General features: G+C 44.8%; 1 protein-coding gene across 4 annotated transcripts in view; it reads left to right on the forward strand.

Moving 5' to 3' along the window:
* Window positions 1-19337, forward strand: part of DNAH10 (dynein axonemal heavy chain 10) — a 133203-nt gene that overhangs the window by 63232 nt on the left and 50634 nt on the right. For all 4 annotated transcript variants that reach the window (XM_055322253.1, XM_055322254.1, XM_055322257.1 and 1 more), the window contains 13 exons: window positions 88-271; window positions 1649-1783; window positions 2660-2812; window positions 4683-4871; window positions 6703-6849; window positions 7423-7614; window positions 9235-9353; window positions 11227-11385; window positions 12426-12561; window positions 13656-13778; window positions 15025-15159; window positions 15467-15683; window positions 18949-19068. In XM_055322253.1, the coding sequence (XP_055178228.1) occupies window positions 88-271; window positions 1649-1783; window positions 2660-2812; window positions 4683-4871; window positions 6703-6849; window positions 7423-7614; window positions 9235-9353; window positions 11227-11385; window positions 12426-12561; window positions 13656-13778; window positions 15025-15159; window positions 15467-15683; window positions 18949-19068 (2009 nt within the window). The remainder of the gene's footprint in view (window positions 1-87; window positions 272-1648; window positions 1784-2659; window positions 2813-4682; window positions 4872-6702; window positions 6850-7422; window positions 7615-9234; window positions 9354-11226; window positions 11386-12425; window positions 12562-13655; window positions 13779-15024; window positions 15160-15466; window positions 15684-18948; window positions 19069-19337) is intronic.

Genomic DNA, 19337 nt, shown 5'->3' on the forward strand with positions numbered 1-19337 from the left:
GGAACGGGGCGGGGGGCAGCATGTCCCAGGGCGTCCTCCACCTTGCTTGTTTTCCTCGACGTCTTCTCCCACGTCTCCTCCTTCCAGCATTCTCGAGGCCCGGGAGTTTGAATGGGAAAGTCAGCTGCGGTTTTACTGGAACCGGGAACCGGATGAGCTGAACATCCGTCAGTGCACGGGCACATTCAGCTACGGCTATGAGTACATGGGCCTGAATGGGAGGTTGGTCATCACGCCGCTCACAGACCGGATTTACCTGACTCTCACCCAGGTGATGGGCTGTGGTCATTCGCCGCCTGTGGTTATGGGTTGTTCTCTAAGCATGATTAGGGTGACTGGGGATATCTCTACTGGGTTGACCAGTGTCCCTCCCTTCCAATTCATGTCCACACTAGGAACCTCCGATGCGACCTTATTTAGAAGTAGGGTCTTTGTAGATTTAATAAGTGAAGGATTGAGAACATCCTGGATTAGGGCCATAAGTCCGATGACTAGTGTCCTTGGAAGAAGAGGAGAGGACAGAGAGGCAGGAAAGGTGATGCTAAGACAGAGGTGGGGATTGGAGTGATGTGGCCAAAGCCAAGGAATGCTTGGAGCCACCAGAGCAAAGAGAGCCCCCCCTAGAAGCTTCAGAGAGAGCACAGCCCTACCAACACCTCCATTTCAGGCTTCTGGCCCACGTTGCTGTGAATGAATACATTTCTATTTTTTTAAACCCCAACTTGGTGGTAATTTGCCAGGGCAGCCCCAGGAAACCAGTGCCAATATTAAGGGACATTGTTTAAAATTCGTAAATGAGTCTCAACTCAGAACATGACCTACTTGCCACCTTTTGGGATTGGGCTATTGCAGGTTCAGGCATCTCCTAAAACCACTCTCAGGCTTAACAATTTGCTGAAAGTGACTCACAGAACTCAGAAAAGCCATTATGGTCATAGTTGTGGTTTATTATAGCAAAAGGAGATGGATCAAAATTCGCAGTGGGAGATGGCTGAGGATGGGGTCCGGGAGAGACCAGGCTGGGAGCATGGTTGTGCAGATGGCATTATCTCTTGTAGCAACTACACATGGCTGCAGGCAGGATGTATTGCCACCCAGAGAAGCTCACCAGAGATGCTTGGTGTCTAGGGTTTCAGCTGGGGACTGGTCATGTAGAAATGACTGGTCATGCTTGGATTGCTGACTTTAGTTCCTAGCCACTCCAGAAATCAAGCCAATACCATGTGGCCCAAAATCACTGTTCTGAGGACATTCCAAGGGCTTTGAGGTCAACTCCTAGAATTTGGAGACAAAGGCCATCAAACCTTTCCTTGGGGAGGACTAATCCTTTACTAAACAGATGTACATGTGTCCATGAGCCTCAATTCTGGGAATTCCTGGTACATTGTCTTCAGGGTAGGCAGATTCCAGCATGTTGCTAGAATCTGATACCCTGGTTCCTATATCATGGCATGGAGGTGGTCAGTAGAAGTCAAAGGAAAAACGCAGAAAAGAAATGTTAAAAATGTGACTGTCAGAAAAGGTGAGCATTAACCTGTCCGTTGCCACATGTATATTCCACATATATCGTCACAGTGCTTTGGGAAATGGCACCTGTTTCCTTGTGTGAATCAGACAACATAGGCTTTGTGGTTTGGCTCCTTAACAGGCGCTGTCCATGTATCTGGGAGGGGCCCCCGCTGGCCCAGCAGGTACTGGCAAAACCGAGACCACCAAGGATCTGGCCAAAGCCCTGGGCTTGCTCTGTGTTGTGACCAATTGTGGTGAAGGCATGGATTATAAGGTATGACCTCAGTGTCACTCCTGGTACTGCTACTGGACAGAGAGCAGAACATGGGACATGGCAGGAAGGCATTTCACCCCGTACTCTTCCATGAAAAGACATGGAGACAGCTGGAGGAAGAGAGCAGATAAATCTTTCACCCTCGGTCTCAGAGCTTGTGTGTGTCTGCTTGTTAGCAACATGTAGGCTAAACTCGTAAACTGAAGTGCCACCAGAGCCATGTAATATAAATAAGAAAGCAGCAGGTGGAGACCGTAGAGAGTGGTGAGGGCCATGGCCAGCTGGTGGGCCAGAGGGAGAGCCATTGCCTAACTGCGGTTCGCTGTTACTACTTGGGAAAATGAACCCGGTGTTGCTTGATGTTCCAGTATTTCTTTTTTTTTTTTAAATGATTTATTTATTTATTTATTTATTTATTTATTTATTTATTTATTTATTTATGAGAGAGAGAGAGAGAGAGAGAGAGAGAGAGAGAGAGAGAGGCAGAGACACAGGAGGAGGAAGAAGTAGGCTCCATGCCGGGAGCCTGAGGCGGGACTCGATCCTGGGACTCTAGGATTGCGCCCTGGGCCAAAGGCAGGCGCCGAACCGCTGAGCCACCCAGGGATCCCTGATGTTCCAGTATTTCAAGAGAAGCCAGGATTCTGGAGTTTTTCATAAAATTCCTTAATTTATAAAGTCCTGTGAATGGGAACTGGCCCAGGAGGATCCTGGAAGTCTTGCCAGAAAGATCCACCAGTGGGGCGATTGGCTGGCTGCCTCTCTGGCAACTGGATACACGCTCTCTGTTTTAACTTAGGGAACATATTTGTAAATATGTCACTTGTGATTTTAAAGTTAAAAATTGCCCTTGTCCTGACATTTCTTTCACTCTAGGCCATTGGGAAGATTTTCTCTGGCCTTGCCCAGTGTGGGGCTTGGGGCTGCTTTGATGAGTTCAATCGAATCGATGCCTCTGTGCTATCTGTCATCTCATCTCAGATTCAGACGATCCGAAACGCTCTGATTCATCAGCTAACCACGTTCCGGGTGAGCATGAGTGTGAAGCTGGGCCTGATTACACTCTTCAGGGTGGAAACTTTGCTGTGTTCCTTTTGAAACATCAGATGAAGGCTTGACAGATTTTTGCTTTTGAATTGAGGTAGTTGGGTTTCCCAAAATTATCAGCATCTTTGAGAATTAGAGACTGCAGTATTCTAGAACTTCAAACTAATTCCAGACATAGAAGTAGTAGTAGCTATAGGCAAGTAAGGCAGTGTTCTTAAGTAAGTAATGTCCAGAGTCCCCTTTAAAGAAAAAAAAATTCTTGGTCACTTCCCAAGTTTGAGGGGGAAAAAAAAGCAACCTTAAAGATGAATGTTCCATTCAATTGAAATGTCTTTCAATAGATAGTATTACACAAACAGAAAATTTTGCCTTCTGCCTCGTGAAGTTAGGGCATTAAAACGAGCTGGATTTTTAAGGTTGTCATCAAAATGAAAAGGCAAATTTGAAAAAAATTTTGAGCATCACTGATTTCTGCCCATCCAAGATTATATTTGCAGACCCGAGCTGGTAAGTCTGCAGTAAGTTATAGCTGATGATGCTGGGTCAGAATTTGGAAAAAAACGATCTTATTACATGATTTAGATAGTCCCAAAGTTGGTTCTGTGACAAAGGGGACCAGAGTGCCTGGGCCATGTCCCTGCACCGGGGTCCCCTGGGATCCTGGCGTGCTCTGATGTACTCCCTACCCCCTGTGTGCCCTACATTCTTGTCACCTTATGCCACTTGCCTTGAGGGCACACTGGGCCCGGTTACAACATTTTTGTCCCTGTCTGCCTAGGATTGTCCTTCCTTCCCTTGTGCCTGAAAAACTCCTATATATCCTCCAAGGCCCTACAGAGCCTCATCGAGAGGGCTAGTGAGGATTCGCTTGTGGGTCCCTCTGTGCCCCTGGCACCCCACCACTTTTTCTCTTAGACCACAGTGCAGTTCATTGTCAAGAGATTGTGGAAACTAGATACTGTTAAACATTTTCAGGATTCCCATAAAGGCTTTGGATGGATTTTCTTTTAATTGGTTCTTCTGGGCCCCACATGGATATAAGGGAGTGGGTGACGGTGAGCAAGTGAGCAGGCTTGGGAGACAACATAGTGGCCTCCTTCCTCAGGGAGCATCAGCTATCTGCTGGACGGCCCTTTTGTTCCTGAGGCAGGCTGTGCCTCATAAAAATACTGTTTTCTATCTTTTATCTGTCCAGTGGACCAGTAAAAGAAATAAAATGGTGAAATCTTAGAGGAAAAAAAGTTGAGACAGGTGAAAGTTGGCTGTAGGCTAAAGAAATTCAAAACAGAGATTTCTGTAGTTTGTGGGTCCCTGAGGTGCCTGGAGGAATGGAGGCTGGTTTCTGGAAGGATGCTGGGGTGGGTTTCTGTGGGAAGAGTTGGTGCTCGGGTGGGGGGGGTGGAGCCAGAATGGGGGCAGGGACCAGTGACATGAATGAGAATCCACTTTGTGCGGAGCGTCAGACTGGGTGCTGGGGCACAGATCGATCGCCTCATTCAATCACCACAACCTTGCAGAGAAGGAGACTCACTCAGAGAGGGTAGGGAGCCTGTCCAGGCTCACAGAGTGCCCGCATACTCCCCACGCTGCACTCCTTCCCAGCACCTGCTGCTTCTCGAAGTGTGCAGACTCTGGATTTGGATCACAGTTTGGCAGGGGCAAAGCTCATCACCTAGGACCCTTAGGCGAGAACCACAAGGACTCAACATTTGAGGCCTGGAAACAGACGGGAGTCAAAGGGTGGTGTCTTCCTTGTACCATGAAGATGAACAGCCCCGTGGCTCTCTCCGTCCCTTTTCCCTGGTGGTGGGCCTGCTGGCCTCATACCCCATTCTTTCCTGTCGCCCTCCAGTTTGAAGGGCAGGAGATCGCCCTGGACTCGAGGATGGGCATCTTCATCACCATGAACCCGGGCTACGCGGGCCGCACGGAGCTGCCTGAGTCAGTGAAGGCTCTCTTCAGGCCCGTGGTGGTGATCGTGCCCGACCTGCAGCAGATCTGTGAGATCATGCTCTTCTCCGAGGGCTTCCTCTGGGCCAAGGTGACGTCTTGTTGGAGCCCTGCTCAGCCATCCTGGGACCCCACCCTGCCTCCGCTTTCAGGCTGGGACTTGGGAAGTTTGCATTCTGTGTGGCTTGTGTGTGTGTGTGTGTGTGTGTGTGTGTGCTTTGTCTCTCTCCTCCTCCTGTCTCTTTTTAAAATTGTAAGTTTTATTTTCAAGTAATCAGACTCAACAAGAAGTGGGAACGATAGAGCAGAGTTCCCTATACCCCCTGCCTCCCCTGGTGATGACAATTTATACCCCCAAGGCAGGTTGTCAAAACCGGGACCGGGAGATGGGCATGGTGCTATTATCTCAGGCACAAGCTTTATCTGGATTCCATTAGTTTTTACATCTCCCTGTCTCTGTGGTATGTTTGTTTGTATATAGTTCTAGAACATTTTGTTGTATGTGTGGCATAGCCAGTGCCACAATCAGGATACAGAACTGGGCCATCACCACAAAGAAACTCCTTCCTGTCATCCCCTGGTAACACACCCTCTCCTTGGCCCTAACTCCCAGCAGCCACCTCTCATTCTCTAACATGACAGTTGGTCACTTCGAGAATGTTCTGTACTTGGAATCCATACATATGTAACCCTCTGAAATGAACTTCTTTCACTTAGCCTCATACCTTGAGAATATGTGGCTTTAAAACACACACAGATACACACAATATCTCCTTTATCATATTTTAAAATATGTATAAAAAGTATGCACCTATGTTTCCCCAGAAGGTTGTGAAAAGTGTATTAAATAGCAAGTGCTTTCAACACAAAGGGTTGTGAGGTCTCTTTTCTGTAATTTTTTAAAAAGGCTCTTGCTGCTTGCATGTTGTCTGGATTTTATTTTTTATTTTTTTTTTTTAAATTTTTTTTTAATTTTTATTTATTTATGATAGTCACAGAGAGAGAAAGAGAGAGAGGCAGAGACATAGGCAGAGGGAGAAGCAGGCTCCATGCACCGGGAGCCCGATGTGGGATTCGATCCCGGGTCTCCAGGATCGCGCCCTGGGCCAAAGGCAGGCGCCAAACCGCTGCGCCACCCAGGGATCCCGTGTTGTCTGGATTTTAAACAGGAGTGGTGGGATCTCTGGTTCTTAGTCCTGCCATCCTTAGGGAGCAGCCGGCTTTGAATCATTGATGTAGTCGTCAAGATGAGTGGCTACATCAGTAGTCTGTGAGTGGCTGACTCATCTTGAAAAATGAGTTACAGGAGAAGCTTTTTTAATTTAAAGATTTTATTTATTTATTTGAGAGAGACAGAGATTGAGAATGAGAGAGCAAGAGAGGGGGGGGGAGAGAGAGAGAGAGAGAGAGAGAGAGTGAGAGAGAGAGCAAGAGTGAGCAGGAGTTGCAGGGGCAGGGCAGAGGGAAAAGGAGAAGCAAACTCTCTGCTCTATCCCAGGACCCTGAGATCATGACCTGAGCCAAAGGCCGATGCTTCCCCGACTGAGCCATTCAGATTCCCCCAGAAGAAGATTTAACATGTTCAGGTCTAAATAAGAAGGAGGCATATTTTTGGAGTGTGGGTGCTATGATTTAAAAAGTGGGATGTGTTTTATTCTTAAGCTAAGGCAGTGAAGATCATCCTCAGCTTTCAAAGACAGTCCTCAAATTTTAGCAAGACTGGCATTCTTTGAAATTAGTTCCTAATTTGTCATCATTGAAAACAAAGGACCCATCCTGGTGTTTCTCTTAGAGGCAAGGGTCTGCTTGTTTATAGAGCAGTTCCATTGAACAATTTTATGTCCATTTTCTTTGTAGAATGACGTCCTGTTGCTTTTAGGTCATTTTCTTTCCTTGTTTTTCATTATCTTTGATCACAAAAGACACTGTCCAAAAAGATGACTGTTCTGTATAAGTTGGCCCGGGAGCAGCTCTCCAAGCAACATCACTATGATTTTGGACTGAGAGCCCTGAAATCCGTGTTGGTAATGGCTGGAGAACTGAAGAGAGGCTCTTCTGATCTCAGAGAGGTAGGGGCCATGGACACCGATGTGATCCAGGTCTTTATCTGGTTCATGTGTACCTAACAAACACTGGGACATGATGATGGACTACAGCATAGTGCTCACAAGAAAGTTTTAGTTTTAGCTGTCACTTCATTTACTTCATTTGGTTGCTGGCCTTAATTGGATCTCTTATTATTTATTAGTAGTATATGCTTTTTTCCCCTAATTTGACTAATTACCATAGGTCAAGTTGAATGTCTTCATAACTCTGATGCTTCAGTGGTAATAATCAATCCATAATTGCAGGATGGTGGGGTGGAGGGGTGGGGATAAACCCAGTTCTCAAGAAAGCAGGAGAATGATTTTTTTGTTTTTGTTTTTCTGCTTTGCAATAAAAGCACAGAACTCACTCCAAAGCAGACTTCTCAGTGCTGCTCTGTGGGCAACAGGCTCACATGTCTAGAGACTGTACTTTCAATGTTTTATGTCTTACATTTTATATGAAATTTCATTTTATATTTCATTAGAGGATTTCTATACTAGTCCCTGGGTTTTTCGGAAATAATCCTTAAAGACATCTGTTTCGTTCTGCCCCAGGATGTGGTGCTGATGAGGGCCCTTCGAGACATGAATCTGCCCAAGTTCGTATTTGAGGATGTCCCTCTTTTTCTTGGTTTGATTTCTGATCTGTTTCCTGGACTAGACTGCTCGCGTGTTCGCTACCCCAATTTTAATGATGCCGTGGAACAGGTGCTGGAGGAGAATGGCTACATTGTCTTACCTGTCCAGGTAAGAATGGTACAAAATGTGAAAATGAGTTCATAGGCTTCTTCTGGGTTTTTGGTCTTTCCATCTGAAAAAACTAAATGTGGAAAAATACACATAACATTTACCATCTTAACCATTTTTCCCTGATTTTTTTTATTGTGGTAAGGTACACATAACAAATTTTCCCTCATCTTACTCATGTTTAGTATAGTTTATTATATATTGTTACATTTATCTATATTGTGAAACAGATCTCCAGAACCTTTCCATCTTGCAAAACTGACACTATATCTCCATTAACCAACACCCCCACCCCACTCACCCCTCCCCCACTTCCGTCCTCCCCCCTCCCCCTCCCGAGGCCTGATGCCCACCTGGCACCCACCCTTCTGCTTTCTGTTCTATAAATCTGGCTCCTCTGGGGACATTATGTAAGTGGAATCTTGTGGTGTTTGTCCTTTTGTGACTGGCTTTTTTCATTTAGTGTGTTTCATAGTTTATCCATGTCATAGCAGGTGTCAGAATCACCTTCCTTTTTAAGGCTGAATAATATTCCACTGTACGTACATACTACCCTCCAGTTGTTTTTGGCATCATGTGATAACTCCAGTATTTTGTTTTGGGGTCCAGCTATCTAATATTCTCTCCCCACCCCACCTTTTTCTTTTTCCAGAGTCACACTTACAAGGAAAATTAAATTAGATGTTATTGATAAAGTGTTGATCATCTGAAGTCTGTAAGGTCGTATATGTTGCCAGAAAGCCATAAATTATGGCCAAAGTGTTCTGCTGAGCATATAAATGCCTAAAGCTGCACAACCAGGGTGGCCGCCTTTGGTTGGGGTATCTCAGGGTATCAGGTTACCCAGAAGCCTCAAGCTGGGGCAGCAGGTACTGGCCGCAGATGAGAGTGCTCTCTGCGCCTTTCCTGACTCTGACATTTTCCTCTGGAGGTGGTTGTTTAAAAAGGGAATGTAAAATGGTATAGCAGCTATGAAAAAACAGTCCGGCAGTTCCCCACGTAGTTAATCATACAGTACCACATGCCCCAGCAATTCCACTACTATGTATCTACCTGAGAGAAGTGAGAATATATGTCCACGCAAGAACTTATACACAAATGTTCATAGCACCGTTATTCATAAGAGCCCAAAATAGAATCAATACAAATATTCATCCATGGATGAATAAACCAGATGGGATCTTGCCACACAGAAGAATAGTATTTGGCCACAAAAAAGCATGCAGTCCTGACCCACGCTGCAATGTGGATGAACCCTGAAAACATGCGAGTGAGAAGAGCCAGACACAAAGGCCTGCATAGACTGTGTAATTCCATTTACGTCACTCTGTTTCTGTGTGGAGAATGGGGAAATCCATGGAGATAGAAAGCTGATGGGCAGTGCCAGTGTCTGGGGGCAGGGTTGGGAAGAGGTGATTAATGAATGCAGAGTTTTTTGGGGAGGATATGGGTGATGAAAATGTTCTAAAATTGAATGGAGTAATTGGTGCACATACTAAAAACCCACTGAATTGCACACTTGAAATGAGTGAATTGTGTGGAATATGAGTTATAGCTCAACAAAGCTGTTTAAAAAAAAAAAAGGTGTGTTTACCCTAGCTACTAATCTTTGCCCCACAGGTGGATAAAGTGGTTCAGATCTTTGAGACCATGTTAACCCGCCACACGACCATGGTGGTGGGGCCCACAGGAGGGGGCAAGTCTGTGGTCATTAATGCTCTGTGTCAGGCCCAGACCAAGTAAGTATGACCCTGAGGTAGGGCCTGGTTGCCAGGGTGGTTTCCTGGTATGGTTGTTGGTGGTATCACCAAGTCCCCCTTGGTTTCTCAGTCCCTAGGAAGTTAAATTTGTTTTAAAACACTGCTTTGTTTTTTAAAGATTTTATGTATTTATTTAGAGAGAGAGTGGGGGAGGGGCAGAGGGAGAAGGGGAGAGACAATCTCATGCAGACTTGTGCTGAGCATGGACCCTAACATGGGGCTCAATCTCGCGACCCTGAGATCATGACCCTTGCAGAAATCAAGTCAGATGCTTAACCGACTGAGCCACTCAAGTACCCCAGAACTGCATTTTTTTTTTAATTTGTGAAGGCAAAAAGTTCATTCATGTTTGAACTGACATATAGCTACCACAAAGAAGACATTTTCATTTCAGGGTGGAATCCAGTTAGAAAGGAACACAAAACGTTTTTAATACGTTAGATGCATGGCCATCAATTATTTTCATGGCCCAGTCATTTTCAGAATTGCATATGATACAAAAAGAAAGAAGGGAGGGGACCCATTATTCAGGGTGAAATATTCAGTCTTGAATACTGAAATATGAACACATCAGTGTCCTACGGTAGACTCAGAGCATCTCTACTTGTTTCATTGCTGATTTGCTATTTTAGGAGGCAAAACAATGACCCTTTCGTGCATTAGACTGTGACTAGGTTTATCTGTGAGAGGAGTATTCACAAACAACCTTATAAGGATATTTTGAAAATTAATTTGTTAAGTTGTATTTTCTTGGTGTTCAGGTTGCTCCTTCAAAGTAAGTCAGGACACTCATCATTATGCAACACTGTTATAGTATCAGAGTGGCCAGAAACAGAGTGTTGTCTCATCAAAGACTTTGTTATCAGCAGCCCAGTGGGAGCAATGCTGCTCCAAGGGAAAGGAATCTCACACTCCAGAATACAGGATATTCTGGAGACTTGTGAATTGTAGTGCCTATCCTTATACTGAAATGGATTTTCTGACTTCTCACTTTTCTCTTAAGCAGGAACTAGATTCCAGAAAGACTTTACTGCATGTTAACAAAAATCTAAATCAAGCTTTATAATCTTTGTGACTTTAATATTTCTAGATAGTCTATAAAATCTGCTGAGTAAGTGACTGTCACTTTTTCTTATTTCTTCTTATGTTTCTTATGAGAAAACCAATGGACAGTGGCTTACTGATTTTAAGTGGGTTATGCCTTGACCATCTTGCCTTTTATTCTTTAATTAATTATTGTTAAATAATTGATAGAACTATTATATACATATGCATAAATATGCATGCACCATTATTTTTATTTACTTATTCAGTTAATCATGAACTGCTGTTTGTGTGAAGCCTGGTTTTCTGCAGATGAATTAATTCCATAGTGTTGCAGGAGTTTGCAGGCATAAAGGGTGGCAAATGCCCTGTCTACACAATTTATAAAGTCAGCAACACAAAGTGGATATCCTGTAAATATGAGGATCGAATATTAGTAGTCCAAGTGTGTTATGTTGTCTTGGATAACTATGATCTCTTATATACTAGTTATGAAATATTTACATAAATTGTTAGAGGCATGAATATGTAACTTAGTTTCTCGATGCCCTCAAAAGGCAAAGCTGTGCTTTCAGTTCAGCTGAAAGCACACTTGTGTTGGGGCCACATTTTTGGTGGAACATGGTTTCCTTGCATTTAGTGTAAACCATTAACAGTAAGCAGGAAGCCCACAGGAGAGTTTGTGTGGGTTGCATTTTAAATTCTGGATTGGATCCAAAACATCGAATCCTCACATAGGTTGTGCAGACTGTTTTCCTAATGCATTTAGGCCACCTGGACCACAACTGCAGCCTCTTATTTGATTTAGGCTTGGGATGATGACAAAGCTGTACATCTTGAATCCCAAAGCTGTGAGTGTCATAGAGCTCTATGGCATCCTAGACCCCACCACCCGAGACTGGACAGATGGGGTGCTGTCAAACATTTTCAGGGAGATCAACAAGCCAACGGATAAGAAGGAGCGAAAGTGAGTACCTTTTTGAGTTAGGAGGGAGTCTGGGTTAGTTCATGTTCATTATTTAAATGTTATGGATGAAAAAGACAATGTATAGTATTGAAGTTTCATTAATGGATGCCCACAGAATTAGAGACAGATGTCAAGGGCCCTGTTCACAAAGTGCCAGGTGCAATCTTAGTTCTCTATGTGTTATCTCTGTCTGCTCAACTGGGAGGAAATTCTCCCCTCTGTAAGGGCACTTGTCATTGGAGAAGGGCCCACCTGGACAATTCAAGATGCTGTCATCTTAAGGTCCTTAAGTACATCAGCAAAACCCTCCCCCCACCCCCCAATAAGGTCATAGTCACAGTTTCTGGATGAACATGTCTTTTGGGGGCCACCATTTCAATCCATTATACATGGGCATATGAAATATTTTCCTTTTCTCCTGACTTTACCATAAGAAAACTTGATGTCAAAACAAGTGATAAATAGTTGTTGATATTCAGTCTCAGTTTTAAGAAAAGAATGAGATAGACCATGATACTGTCCATCCCCATGGACAGCTGCTATTGAGCTTCAGCAGATTGTTCCCGTGCAGGAATGCAGGTCTGTGTTGGGAGGATTCCAGTTTGCAAGAGAAGCAAGACATCCAGATTTTTGTGTTGTTTTTTAATTCTTCAATGATGGTGACTGACTCAAACAATTTTTTTAAAGATTTATTTATTTATTTGAGGGAGAGAGAGTGTGAGTAGGGGGAGGAGCAGAGGAAGAGAATCCCCAAGCAGATTCCCCACTGAGCACTGAGCCTGAAGTGTGGCCTGATCCCATGACCTGTGAGATCATGACTGGGTAGAAACCCAGAGTCGGACATTTAACTGACCAAACCACCTGGGTGCCCAGACTCAGTTTTTATGTTTGCTTTTTTTCCCATTTGATTTTATGGATCAAACTTCTGGAACAAGTTGGGTGCTCAGTCTCAGGTCCTTGCTATGAAACTCTGAGAACAGGACATCAACGTGAATGGAGAGGTTCCCTACGAAAGCTTGGGTTATTTTTATTTGCTACAGGTATATTTTATTTGATGGGGATGTGGATGCTCTGTGGGTAGAAAACATGAATTCTGTGATGGATGACAACAAGCTGTTGACATTGGCCAATGGGGAGCGCATTCGGCTTCAAGCACACTGTGCTCTGCTCTTTGAGGTAAGTAGTAATGAAAAGTAGTTTTAATATGTCTTTCTTTTCAGTAAAAGTTTAAATGTTCATTAAATTGATAATAAATATAGATGACTAAAGAAAACCCAAACAGTGCAGAAGAGTTTTTATGATGACCACAACTCAGTATTCCCCCTACTCCTCTTATCCCTCTTTACTGAATTCCAGAGGTAACTATTTTTCACTCTTGAGTTATTCTTCTGATTATTATCCTGGTGTCTGTAAACAACACACTTAGCATGCTATTCCTTCCTATCAAGTTTACACAGTATCTATGCTATAACTGCTATGAAAGTGAGAGTTCATCTCATACCACTACTTCACTCCCCTCCTCAGAATAATATATTGCTAAATCAGTTGAATCAGTAAAACCGTATTTGCATTATTATGAATATGGAAATATTTACTGTAGGGCCAGCTAGTATACTGCTATTATGTTTACTTTCTTTTAGAGCCTTTCTTTCTTTTTGGCCTGAAGTTTGTAGTTGCCTTCTTTTTTCTTTCACACTATTTGCCTTTAACTTTTCTTTGTTTTTTCAAACTTTTTATCGTATCCTCTGAACTTGTTTCACAGAAGTGGCCATGAGATTTGCTTTCACTTTGGCTTGATGTCAATGCTGTTTCTAACTTGGCCTGTAAACTTTGTTGATGCATGGGTATTTGTGCATATCATTATGTTATTGGCTGACTGAACTGTCTTTTCTTTTCATAGGGAGATGGATGTGTTAATATTGTTGGTTTAGATGCATACACACTCCAGAACAATGTTTATTTCTTGGTGTTGGAATTTTGAATAAGTTATTTTCTCCCCTAGAGTTTTCTATTTTTGTCAAATATTCTAAATCATATTAATTTTTACATTAATTTATAGTAAAAGAAAACTTTAAAAGGTACTATATCAGAAATGTATTGTCTTTCCATCATATACCTGTGTTTAATCAGAAGCCTCATGAAGGCTGTTAATCTAGGAATGATGTGGGTTTTATGCAGTTATAAAAATTTGCACAAAACAAAGGCTTTTAAACATGTAGTCCAGTTGTCTATAGCCATATACATGACTGATTTTTTTTTTATTTCTCCAGGTTGGTGATTTACAGTATGCCTCTCCTGCAACTGTGTCTCGATGTGGAATGGTGTATGTGGATCCTAAAAACTTGAAATATCAACCATTCTGGAAAAAATGGGTTAATGAAATACAAAACAAGGTGAAAATTATTTCTAAAATGAACTTAAAAGTTATTAGTACTTGTGGCTAGTTGGATAAACATAATCCAAAGTGTTGTTTGTAGTTAAAGCCATGACCTTGACCTTGATCTACCTATGATCTTAAGTACTTAATGTTATCAATAAATTGGATGAAAACATGGAAGACACATTTGCTAGATTTCTAGAAAATTTCGTAGGATAGGTAATGATTTCGATAGTTTAGATCAGAATTTCTTCTGCAAAGAGATAGAGAGGAAACATTTTAAGCTTTGTGGGCCATATGGTTTTTTCTTTTGTAACTACTCAACTATGCCATTGTGGCAGTAAAGCAGCCACTGTATGTGATTGGGCATATCTATGTACCAATAAAACTTTACAAAAAAAAAATCTGGTGATGGGTCAGATTTGGCTTGCGGGTTGTTGTTGGCAACTCCTGGTCCAGGCAAGCCCAGCTACTGAGAGATTTGTTTTTAGAGGGGCTCAGCTTTTGCTTAATTGGATGAATGCTGTGTGTGAAGGACTTAGCTTGTCATGTAATTGAGTTCTGATGGTTTTAGTTGATCTCAAACCATGTCATGTGTCACATGGCTGCTAAAGTATGTATTGTCATAACAAAAAGGCTTCATTAGAAAGTGCAGAGATAGGTATGATAGTCATGTGAAGGCTGACCACACCCAGGATACCATGACCACATTCTCAAAGTGACACAAGTGGTTTGGGTGTATCACCAGAAGGACCACGAGGCTGATGGTAAATTGGAAATTGGGACATAATTATCTCAGAGAAGAGAAGACCAAGGGAAACATGATAGGACCATTGGAGCCATTGTTGTAAGGGAGAGAGAGCTGTCTAAGGCCCACCCAATCTCTGGTGGTCCTCAATGCCTTGATAGGGATAGAGGCCTTCCATGGCTTTGGACTCTTTGCAAGATGACTGTGGCCATGTAACTTGACCTCAAAGATAATCAGCCCCATTTCTGTCAAATGGGACCTGCTATCCTCCCTCCCTCCCGGGTGGTGGGGTAGACTCTATGGCAGTGAAATAAAATGCTTCATGACAAAAGTGCACTGTAGAGGACCAATCTCTCTACAAATATAAGACACTGTTATCAGGGTTTATTTGCCTGCCAGATTTATTCATCAGAAGACCTTACTCATCCCTTTTTTTGTCAAGGTAAGCTTTCCACTAACTTCTATTTAAATAAAGGAATCCTTGAAAATGCATTGGAATTCTGCTCTTTTATAGGCAGAGCATGGCAATTTGGAGACTCTCTTTGAGAAATATGTGCCCTATCTCATGGATATGATAGTGGAAGGGATAGTGGATGGAAGACAAGGCGAGAAGCTGAAGACAATTGTCCCTCAGACAGATCTAAATATGGTGAGAAATTATCTCTGTCAGCAATGAGAAAGTCTTCCTTAAAGGTGGACCCACAGTCCAAGGGAAACAGAGATGCCAGAGGGATAAGTTGTAACATTGTAGGTTACTGACAAGAAAGACACAGCACTTCCTGTAATGACCCTGTGCAGGACAAGATGACAGGCTCTATCTGACTGAACCAATATGGAGGGTTCGGAGGCTTCCATCACTCTGGGACCTGCTATCCCAAGATGTATGGCCAGAACTGACCCTAGGCTGGCAGGGGAGTGGAATATATGGGCTCATCAGGGATTTTCCTGTGCACTAGGTAACCCAGTTAACTAAGATGTTGGATGCACTACTAGAAGGAGAAATAGAAGATCCTGACCTTTTGGAGTGCTATTTCTTAGAGGCTCTGTACTGTTCTCTGGGTGCTTCTCTGCTCGAGGATGGAAGGATTAAATTTGATGAATGTATTAAACGCCTTGCTTCTTTGCCTTCTGCTGATACGGAAGGGGAATGGGCCAACCCTGGGGAATTGCCAGGTAAGAACTGAGTGTCACCTGCTTTTCCCACTCAGAGTGCTTTTGGGGAGGATTTTAGAAGATGCGATCTTGCTTTTCCACGTGTATGCATGTGTGGGTTTTCCAGCTCCTTTGTTTCTGTAGACAATGGGCAGTGCCCCTGGTGTGTCCTCAGAAGTTCCAGTGTGTGAACTGCTGTAGCAGAAAAGCAGTGGCTTTTCATGTTGAGTCTAAACCATTTCCCCCCTGAGACTTAGGCATTTGATTTCTTCCCTCCATTTAGGTTTTTATATTTTTTCACACATGATTCCTTTGATAGCTCAGTTGGTAGAGCACAGGAATATAAAATTTTTCACACTGTGCATGATTTTGAGTTTCTTCTCCACCTATTTTTTTAAACCACCTCTCTAAATTTCCACAATTTAATTCACCTGCAGTATTCCTGAGTATTTGCACAGTAGGCGATCAAGTGTGGATCTGTGGTCATTCTTAGGAGATCATCATATTAAGGTTTTAAATTTGTGTGTGAAAAAACGCATGCTCCAAGAGCTACATTCAGTGAAAATGCGCCTTTTTTCAAGAACTCTATGTAACAGCAGGATCTGTCTTTGTTTCCTGATGATGTTTGAATATGACTTGGCAAGTAGACATCTTTCCAAGTCATGTTCTATCATCATTACCTGGGGTGTTCTTTTCAAAGTGCAAAGTAAAATGGCCTCAGGTCTTTCTAATGGAGCATGTTGAGCAAGTAAAAGATGTTTTACAAGTCCCTGCTCTTTTGGGTGGCAGTTGGCTTATGCTTTTCCAGCGCGGCATGCCTCCTTTGGGTGAGTGCTTCCCAACTGTGCATGCCATGCTGGCTTTGTTTGGCTGTCATCAGTGACCCCTGCCCCCCACCTCGGGGCCCCTGGTGTGCTCTAGTTCTGGGGACTCGAATGGCTCAGTAAACATCTTATTTCCAGATGCCTTCTGCACTCAACTCCAGCAATGGGTCCCTTGACCTCAGGCTAGCTCTGAACACCCAGTGCTGTTTTATGTCAGCATCATCAATGTGCTGCTGGTCAGCCTCTGTGACTCTGACTGTACCTGTTTGTACTGGCCTTGTGGGGACCACCACCCACCTCTCTTCCTGTCTCTGTAACCCGACCCTGTGCTCCTTGCTTTCCTTTGCTGTTGGCTTGTCACTTCACCCTCTCTTGCTCCAACCCACAGCCCCCTTGCCCTGTTGTCCTTTGCTAAATGCCTGTGAGGAGCTCTGACTCTGTCTTCTGCGCCTCTCTGGGGCTGAGTGATACTGAGAAAACCACGAATTCAGACCGCGCCTCCGTGAATGCAGATATGGAAGACAGAAAGAGGAATGAGCGAGGCAGTGTTGTGTGAGAGGTGCTGCCTCACAAGGCTGTGCCCCTTGGATGTTTATGTGTCCAGCTGTATTTTTAATGAGCTACTGGCACCTCACAGGCAGCGAATCATTTTCCTCCCCAGACCTCCACCCGACCCTCTGCAGAAGATCCTTCTTCTTGATTCAACAGGAAGAAGAGAAGGCATCATACAGGGTTTTCCTGCCCACAGCCGGGCCCGCCCGTTGCTCAGGTGCCCACTTCCTTGCTGGGCTCCTCTTGGGCGGGCTCTCCTGTCTCTCCCCTGCTGACCCCATACCAGCAGCTTTTGGACCTGCTTGGGTGAAATCTTCTCAATTTTGTCTCCTTCCAGGGTGTCTCTCTGCCTCTTTCCTTTTAAGGCCACACATCCTTGAAAGGTTGGCTGCCAGCTGTGTCCTCTCATCCCACCCACTCCTCAGCCTGCAGCCATGCACAGGCTCCCTGCCCAACAGCTGGAAGGTGCCTCCAGCAAGCGCATCCCCTGGCCTCCCCGCCGGAACCCACAGGCCTTCTTGCCTCACTGTCCTGGCCTTGCCCAGCGTCCAATGCGGCTGACCACTCCCTGTCCTCCTGAAATTCTTCCTCTGCCCCGTGGCTGCTCCTGCCCTATCCCCTCCTCTGCCCCTTCCTCACATCTTCGAGCCTCCTTTTGTGCTTTGAGTCCTCGTAGAGCCTAGGCCACCTGCTCACAGCTCCTGCCTGCCCGTCTCCTTCCCTTCTGCTCCTTCTCCTGGTGCCCTAGCTCAGTTCTATTGAAATCTGTCAGTCTGTCTATCTATCCATCATCATCATCATCTCTGTCAATCACCTGTCTCTCTGTCTCTCTGCCTTGCACATCAGTGACCTTGATACTTTCTCCTCCCAAACCTGACATTTCAGTCTGACGACCCCGCGCCCAACACTCTGATGAGGTGCTCCTGTCACTTCTGCATCAGGCAAGACAGAAGCCTCAGAACAGATCTCCCAGTCTCTCCTTACCTCCTCCTGCGCGTTTTCCTCTAGGGTCGTACTGGTCTTTGCACATGCAGATCTGGCCACGTCTACCCCTGGAGGCTAATGTGGGTGACTCCCCGGTACCTGGAAGGTGGAGAGCCAGCAGCTGAAATGGTCTGCTGGACTCTTCATGCAACAGTCCCACAGCCCTTCAGGCTTTTCCTCATCTGCCTGCTCTGAGCACGACCCACTTACTCACTCCTGTTCTTCCAGCCACCCGCCATGCTCTCTTCTCCCTCAGACAGCGTCTCCTGGAGGCCCCCACTTCTTCTGGCTTGGGAATGCCCAGTCTTTCGGGTCTCAGATGAGATGACTTTTCCTCTGGGAAGGCTTCCTCCCAGTGATAGCTGCAGAGGTTGGCATTGCTGAGGCCTGTGGGTGGCAGTCTGGGAGGAGGGGCATGAGGGAGCTTCCTTAGAGATGAGTTTGTGTATCACCCCTGTGATTGGTGAGGGATGTGTGCATGGGCCACAGAGGGACATGTGTGCGGGGGAAGCCCAAGGTGCCCTCCCTGTGGCACCCGGTGCCTCTCAGACCTCTTCTCTGCCCCATCCTAGTTAGACGCCCTCACGGGGTGCCCAGTGCACCTGTTCTTGCCCTGTAGCAGATCGTAGCACCCCACATTGAAATTGCCTATTAACTTGCCCCCATCTTTCCTACCCTCCCTCTTCCCCTTCTCTGGCCCACCAACACCTGTAAGCCTAGGAACCACCTAGCATCTGCCTCCCCCTCATGTTCCCAGGGAAGGGACTCCATGCTTCTCTGTCCAGTGGGCAGGAGTGTTCATTCAAAGTACTCAGTTAAGTTGCTGTCCAGGGAACAAGTAGCATTAGTCCATCTCCATGTGCTGGAGCTAATTCTGTAGTTCCATGTCTATGACGAAAGTGAAGTTAGACCATTATTCCCTGCAGGTCACCTCCCAACCTTGTATGACTTTCATTTTGATTCCACACGGAAAAAATGGATACCATGGAACAAACTGATTCCTGAATATATTCACAGCAAGGAGAGGAAATTTATTGACATCCTGGGTAAGTGAGAACTGAACCTCTGTACTTGGTTTAACAGTGGAGGGTTCTTGTTCCATGAGGAAGTAAGACAGACCTGGTGGCCTCTGTGGCACCCTAAGTCCCACCCAGAGAGCTGCTTTGGAGAAACTGAAAAGAACAAGCCATGGGCCTTGCCCAGAAACTGGCATTCCTGATTCTGTTTCTGTGCTACTGGCTCTGAGCATCTGCAGATGTGTGTGACTCTTAGCTGCCACCTGGGGTGGTGGTAGAACGGGCTGCCCTGCCTCCGC

Source organism: Nyctereutes procyonoides, unplaced genomic scaffold, assembly GCF_905146905.1.
Source record: "Nyctereutes procyonoides isolate TBG_1078 unplaced genomic scaffold, NYPRO_anot_genome, whole genome shotgun sequence".
Lineage (NCBI taxonomy): Eukaryota > Metazoa > Chordata > Mammalia > Carnivora > Canidae > Nyctereutes > Nyctereutes procyonoides.